At 60.1% G+C, this 7,430-nt stretch overlaps 1 protein-coding gene across 1 annotated transcript; it reads right to left on the minus strand.

Annotated features, from left to right (window-relative positions):
* Nucleotides 1-1,241: 1,241 nt before the first annotated feature.
* RAX (retina and anterior neural fold homeobox) lies at nt 1,242-2,595 on the minus strand. Its single transcript, XM_068424446.1, has 3 exons — nt 2,328-2,595; nt 2,015-2,244; nt 1,242-1,694 (listed from the first exon to the last, which is right to left on the minus strand). The coding sequence occupies exons 1-3, from the start codon at nt 2,593-2,595 to the stop codon at nt 1,242-1,244; spliced, it is 951 nt and encodes a 316-aa protein (XP_068280547.1).
* Nucleotides 2,596-7,430: the final 4,835 nt, after the last annotated feature.

Consider the following 7,430-nt stretch of genomic DNA (forward strand, 5'->3'; position numbering starts at 1 on the left):
AGTGAAGCTGAACAGAGCTGACATACTTGTTTCTGACAGGATTCTTAAAAGATACGCACAGATTGTGAAAATATAATTAGACGCCAGCCTTTGTCTGGCCACGATGAGTGGGAAACGGTGAAAGGAGAGGTCTCCCAGTCTGCATTGAATCATCCCCAGGACACAATGAGAGCGCTTGTGCATCCTTCTCTCTTCCCTAATGAGAAACGTTAATTGCCACAACCTCCAGAGTGTGTGGAGCACCCCATGCCCAGTGGAGAGGGGGTGTCCCATTACAGTGTCTCAGCCCCATTACGGGCAGTAACGGAGATAATGGAAAATGAAGATGCCGCAGTTCTAGTTTCGGCAGCCCGGCGATGGGCACCGGGTGGGTGTGGGAGCGAGCACGGCCCAGCGCCGTGCCAGCTCCGGGGCCCGCGCCGGGCAGGATGCACCCACGGGCCCCACCGACCGCCCCAGCCGCCAGCCAGGCGCCCAGCACCCCGGCAACCACCGCCTGTCCCTCCCCGCAGGCAGCGGGGCTGTGGGGACCTGCAGCACCCGCCGGTCCCCTCCGAGGAGGAGGCAGCGAGGGCCAGGGGACTGGCACCGGCCCGGCCCGCTGGGGCAGGGGTGGGCAAAGCCCAGCCGACCCCGGGGCTGCCCCACAGGGCGGCTGTGGGAGCGCTGCGCCTGGCCCCCTCCTCGCCGAGGGGAGCCCCCAGCCAGACGCGCTCCTGCCGCGGGGCTGCAGCCCCCAGCCCCGGCACCCACAGCCCGCGCGGGCCCTGCTGCTGGAGGGGAGGGCGGAGGGCGCGCAGCCAGGGTCGGCCCGAGCAGCCCATCTGGGCGCAGAAACACGATGCACAGCCTTCGCGCAGGTCGTGCCGTTTAACGGTGCAGAAGCAGAAAGCCCTTCCCGGGTAACGCAGGCCTCGGTTCCCAGCCACCTGACACCGCTCTTCGCCCTACTGCAGCTTTTATTGCAACTACAGCGTCCAGCCAAGGAGGGAGAGCAAAAGAGGTTTTTTTTTTTTTTCCCTAAGCTATGGTCAGGCCCCTAACTCTGCAGGGCTTGTGGAAAAGGGAACTAAAAGGACCACAAAATACAAAGCAAGTCAAGACGTGCGGGAAAGGCTGGTGCAAGAGCCAGCCCTCCCTTGCCTGGCCGTCCGGGGGAGCCAGAGCAGGGCAAGGGCATCCCTTGGTCGTCCCAGGACCAGCCTTCCCCGTGGGTTTCTCCCAGGTGCTGAGGAGGGAGTTCAGATTGTCTGCCAGGGCTTGCCGATGGACTGGATGTGCTCCTTGGCCTTCATCCGCAAGGCGGCAATGCTGGTGTTGCGCGGGTCTGCCTCATCCAAGGGGAACTTGTCCACAAAGGTGGCCCCGCACTGGTAAGGCGGCGGCGGCCCCATGGCCCCCAGGGGCGGCAGCGCGTGGGTGACTGCCGGAGAGTTCAGGAAGGGCGGCGGCGTGTAGCTGCCGGGCAGGCTCTGCGGCGAGGCCACGAAGCCGGGCAGGGTCTGCAGGGCCGTGCTGCTGGCCACCGGCGGGCTGAGCCACGTCTCCAGGGGCAGGTTGCTGCTGAGAGGACCCACGGGCGCTGCCTGTGGTGAGCGGTTGAAGGAGAGGATGGGCGAGTCCTGCAGCTTCATGGAGGTCACCTCCAGCTTCTCCTGCCGCCTCCACTTGGCCCGTCTGTTCTGAAACCACACCTGCAAGCACAGCCGCGTTAGCCGGGCGGCACGGAAGCGCTGCTACCCCACGGAGGGCTGAGGCTCTCCCTGGGGTGCAGCGGCACACACGAAATGGAGCCCTCTGCGGGGTCCTCAGCCCCATGCTCGGTGGAGACCAGCGTTGTGGGGGATGCGGTGCAGCCAGAGCCCCGCGGCGGGGCTGTCGGTGCTGCGCCGGCTGCCGGGAGTGTGGGTCCTCGTTGAGCTGTGCTGGGATGGGCTTCGCTGTGGGGGGGTTCCCGGGAACCCCCCCCACAGCGCAGCCCGTCCCGGCACGGCGGCGCGGGGTCGGGCGTTACCTGGACGCGGACCTCGGGGAGGTTGACCTTCATGGCGAGCTCCTCACGGCTGTACACGTCGGGGTAGTGGGACTTCTCGAAGGCGCGCTCCAGTTCGTGGAGCTGGTACGTGGTGAAGGTGGTGCGGTTCCGCCGGTGCTTCTTCTTGGGCTGCTCCTCGTCCGACGGCTTCCCCTCGCCGCTGCTGCCGGCGGGCAGCTCGGGGCTGGCGCTGCCGGGGCAGTAGGGCTCTGCGAGGGGAAGGCAGGCGCGTTACCGGGTGGGGGGAGATCTCCCCGCGGAGGAGAGGCGCCCGCTCGCCCGCCGCACTCACCTTGGAAGCGCTCGGCGCGGCCCTGGGGCTCTGCCGGCGGCGGCTCCCCGGGCCCCTTGGGGAGGCAGTGCCGGGGTCCCCGCCTGTCCCCCTCCCTGCCGCTGCCGTCGGGGGGGAAGGCGCCCAGCAGGCCGTCCTCCTTGGGGAACCCCAGGATGGCCTCGATGCTGTGCAGCCTCGACGGGTTCCCGCCGGGGCTCCGCGCCGCCGGAGCGGACAGCGAGAAGGCGCCCTCGGCCATGGCGAGCAGGGCGCCGGGCGGGGGCATGGGGCGGCCGGCCCGGGGCCCCGGCGCTGCGCTCCCGCCCGGCCCCGGGGCGGCGCGGGCGGCTCTGGCACGGCGCGGCCGGGCGGGCTGGCCTCCTTGGGGCGGGGAGGAGGGCCGGGGGGCGGTGGGCGAGGGGGAAGGCGAGGCCCCCGCGCCGCGCCGGCACGGCGGGGGAGGCAGGGCAGCTCCGGGGCCCCGCCGGCAGCGCCCGCTGCCCCCCCTCTCCCCGCGCCCGCCGGCCGCCCCGCCCCGCCGGCACCGGCCCCGGACGGCGCCGGGCGATGCCATCCGGGGCCCGCGGGGCGGGGCGGGCCGGCCCCGGGCTGCTGCCGGGGGCTGGCCCGGGCCGGGCGCCCCGCCGAGCCCCGCAACCGGAGCCGGGGGCCGCGCCGCCCGCGCCGAGCGCCGTCGGAAACCGTCGCGGGACCGAGCCGGCGCGGCGGTGCCCGGGGCCGCGGGAGCCGCTTTCCGGGAGCGCGGCGGACGGGCCGGGAAGGGGGCTCCGTGGGGGGGACTGGGCAGGGCCGGGGGCCCGAGGGGCCGGAGGCAGCGGGTGCCCGGCGCAGTCGGAGCCGCTCCGGGTGCCTCTCGCCTGGCAGCGCCGGCACACGCCCGCCCCGGGCACGGCGTGAGTGCGTGGGTTTCACGGGCGGCCTCTCAGGAGGACACACAGGAGGGTCCCAGGGCTCTGGTCTGTGTCAGGTGCTCACGGTAAAAAGCACCGGGGGTAAAAGCTGGTGCCCTGGTCCCCTCGGGGACACCCGCCCTGTGCCCGGCTGACCTCAGAGCCGGGCTCACAGACCAGGTGTGGGCTGTCGGGGAGGATGGACCCTGGAAACGTCTGGAGGAGGTGGGCTCAGCCCTTCAGCCTTCACCACTCTGGGAGAAGCGCTGGGCAACGTTTCTGAGGAAGCTTTCCAAGACGTTGGTACAGGACAGACCCTGTGAGAAGAGCTGGTCCTGTGAGCCTGTCCTCCACGGCACGAGTGTGGCCGGGAGGCTACAGAGCAGGGCATGGCTGCACAGGACAGCTACAACGTGCTTTGGAGGTAAGGGTGAGGGCCAGACCCCACACCTGACTTTGTGCTTGGCTTGGTGGGGACACGGACTGAGCACAGGACTAACCAGGCAACGGCACCGTGTCTCCTGCCTCCAACATATGCCTTCCTTCAGCAATATTTTGCCTGCCTTTCTCTTTCCGTCACTTCATCACTTTTGTGCTAGCACTTGCCAGTTCCTCTGCGGCACCAGCCACCTTTCGTCCCAGCTGGTTTGGGTGGCAAACACCGTAACATCCAGAGTGGTTTTCAGCCTGCACTTTGCTTTTCAGATGCTTCCGTTTCAAGCCTGAGGAGAGTGTATGTGAATGAAAAACACCACTGCTGCTGCTTCTTCCAGATACATTAGCTACTCTAATAAAAGGTGTGACCTCTCTCAACAAATCTTCATTTCTGCTTCCCCCCCCTGCCCCAACAGGATGCATTTTGTGTAGATTTTTCCAGAGGAATCGCTTCAAAACAAGGACTGGCAGTGCTTGCCTCTGCCGGTGCCCACACCTTTGTACGGTTTATGGTCTGATGTCTCAAAGTTCATTCCTTTTAGAAGTGCTCAGCTTTTCCAACAGGCTTCAGGTGAGGTTTGCCTTCACTGACCGCTTCAAGGGGGGAGGCTGGGCCCGAAAGGACTCAGCCATCCGTTGGCAAAGAGGGAAGAGGCCAACAGAAGAGACAAGAAAAGGTTAGTGTGGCTTTTGTGCACGATATGAAAAGCAAGTCAATACCATTGTAGGGGCATTGGAGGGTACTCAAAGCAATCAGCCAGGGGCCATTGTGTTCCTCTAATCTACATGTGTATTTCCCAAGAACTCTATTAGTGAAGATGAATGAACTGTGCAATGTCCCTAATTTCTTCTAATTTGGAGCTGGGGTTTTATGGCACTCACAACCAGCACAAAACATGCCTGTCCCCCCAGAAGCCCTGGGCAAACTTGGGAATCGTGTTTGCTGCTTGTAGCAAAAAAAGATAGGAAGGTGAGCTGAAGGAGCAAAACCCCTTTAGCCAGACTCTGGTCTGGCAGTAAGTGCCATGAAGGGCATCGGGTCCTGGCACAGATGCTGCTTTTAGGTCACCTGTCAAAATTGTTAAATACAGGGACAAGACTCGAATTTTTTGCTGTTATTCACAATGCAAAGGTACAGTAAAAAACCTTCCACCCCCCAAAGCAGGGTACACATCCTGCGCAGGACACGAGAGACCTTCCTCCCTAACAGAGAAGGATCCCCCGTCCTCAGCAGTGGATTGTTACAGTTGTATTTGACGTATGGAACTGCATTCCTCACTGCAGCATCCTTCTTGCAGGGGAGTGGAGTTGTGGAAAGAGGAAGCAACTCCCGTCTTCACAATCTGTAAAAATCTGTAAAAACCCAACCCTGTGGCAGAGCAGAGAGCAGCTCTGACTCTTCCAGGTCCAGTGCTCTCTTTTCTCCCTTGCCACACTTCAGGCACAGGCTGTGGTGCCCTGACACACACATGAGGCATCATCCTGCTCTGGGCAGGGAGGACGTCTAACGGTTCCTCTGATAATCGGAGACTAACACAGAGTTTAGGTTGGCAGAGAAAGGTAACTGTGAACATTTCCCTTTGGGTCCAACGTACTGGCTGTTAGCTAAATCCCCTCCCGCCACAGAGTCCCCTGGGACATATGTCACACTAGTATGAAGCCTCAGAAATTGATGCTGTGGTACCTCACAGCTTCACAGAGACCATTCACCTTTGGAAATTTACGGGGGCAATCAGGATCAAATTTGAGGATATTCCTTAGGGGATGAAATAGGTGGGATTTGTTACTTGCCTTTCCAAAACATAGCCCCCATTCCGTCACTTTTTTCTGGTTTTTTTTTTGCAATGTATTATTACAACAATTACTGCTGAAATTAGGTTTGGAAGCTAACAAACATTCTCAAGGTGGACAACCTCTAAAGCACAGCTGTCCGCTGTACCTCCTTCCTGTGCGTGTGTAGTGAAGACTGAACAGGAATCGTTTTGATCCTGCTGGTGCTGTCGGGACGTATGTATGGGACGTGGCTTCACACAACGAGGTCAGCACCATAAAATGCCACAGATTCTTCCTTCCTTTCCTCCTGTCTCTTCTTTATGTCTTTATGTCAAGCCGAAATAATAACTGCCTTGCAGAGCAGACATTTGGAGCTGAGGTCACTCTGCAGGTGGGACATCACCCTCCAGACCGGTGGGAGCGGGGCAGCCCTGGCTGGGGGTGAGCAGCCGGGGCCTGGGGCGAGGGCGCCCACGTTTGGGCTCACCGTGCCCAGCCGTCCCTCCGGAGCGGGGGAGCGGAGGTTCATGCTATGAGGCTGTATTAATGCAATCCTTCTTTGCTTGTTTTCCAATTAGCCTAATTGAATTCGGATTGCTTAAAAGTGGGCACTAGAGACATTTATCTTGATGGGATGACGGCCTTGAGCCCCAGCGATCCTATTAACTATAAGAACCCAAATCCCAGGTAGGGTCCATCCAGCAGTAGCTCCCATGTGACCTGACGCTTTAATCTGCTCCTCTTCCGTGCAGCGCACACACGCACACAGAGGCACACACGTGCAGACATGTACACATACATGTGCATAGGTGCATATGTGTGCACACATATGCACACAAGTGCGTCCCGTACACACAGCCCAGCACACGTGCACACACACACAGGGGCTGCATCCTAAGGTTCCAGCAGCCTTAGGAGAAAGGTTGTTTAGCAGCCCAGTGCCCTCCCACGGCAGATCAGCGCGGCCGTGGCCAGTGCCAGGGCTGGGCAGCGTCCCACGCTGTGGGTGCGGAGGGCCCCTGTCCCGCGCCACCCCGCAGCCACCCCCAGCCCCGCTCGCCTCTGCCAGCCCTGACGCTCTTTTGGAATCTCATTAATCGCTTGTTTGGTGATTCTGACTGTACTTTCTTCTCTGACCCTTTAAACCGAGAAAATGCTGATCCTATATGTGCTGACGAATTTAATTAGCTCCTTTAAACCACCAGATGCTTTCAGTAAGATTTTCAGCATGTCCCAGGCACATTTTAATTCAAAGGTCGAAAGCCTCAGGCTTGTTTACTTTGGTGTTTTATAGTTAAGACAGTTCAGTCTGTAAAGTAACGGAACGGTATGGAGACACCTGCCAGATTTGTGCAAATACAGGGGGAGTGATCCTCACAAACCACAGGCCGGTTGAGCTGAGCTGGTGACAATTTTAACTGCTTTGTGTAAAGACCTGCTAGAGGAGCCCACTTGTCTTTCCACATAGATAATTAAATACTCTGGTGACATGTGTGAGAAGGATCCCAAGAGACAGAAAACAGATCAGAAGTCTGGGTGGTTTTAGGCAGAGTGTTTGAGACTGAGTTAGCGTTTGCTAGCGCTGATGAACGCCCTGAGGAGAGGGGTTCTCCGTTAGAGAAATGACCCGTTACAATACAAGAGCCACTGACATCCCTCTCTGAATGGACCAGGGCATCCTCTCGAAAAGGCGAGGAAGGTAAACTTGACAACTTCTGTTTCTTAGGGAAGAAAGAAGTGAGCAAGAAAAGGCATATTTTTGGGGGACTACAGTGGGGAAAATATTTGATACCAGGTTTTCAAACAAGTCTATGCAGCTTCTATTTGAATAGTGATTGCTGAAAGGGCTTTTCCAGGATGATCTCTTGCATCCGAGAACCCCCCTGCACAGAGCTGTCCCACGGAGGACAGGACCAACTCCTGCCACCTCTCCCTGCCCCTATGCTGGCAACTCCAGTGTCACTGCTGGGGAGCCGTGGCCAGCAGCTACTGAAGGGACGGG

The sequence above is a fragment of the Nyctibius grandis genome (assembly GCF_013368605.1).
Source record: "Nyctibius grandis isolate bNycGra1 chromosome W unlocalized genomic scaffold, bNycGra1.pri SUPER_W_unloc_2, whole genome shotgun sequence".
Lineage (NCBI taxonomy): Eukaryota > Metazoa > Chordata > Aves > Nyctibiiformes > Nyctibiidae > Nyctibius > Nyctibius grandis.

Bases quoted from the DNA above. Each gene is read 5' to 3' on its own strand.
- RAX (XM_068424446.1), bottom strand. From the start codon at position 2,595: ATGCCCCCGCCCGGCGCCCTGCTCGCCATGGCCGAGGGCGCCTTCTCG. The intron at 2,245-2,327 runs GTGAGTGCGGCG...TTCCCCTCGCAG, and splicing joins CCGCGCCGAGCGCTTCCAAG to AGCCCTACTGCCCCGGCAGC. The intron at 1,695-2,014 runs GTAACGCCCGAC...CTGTGCTTGCAG, and splicing joins TCCCCGAGGTCCGCGTCCAG to GTGTGGTTTCAGAACAGACG.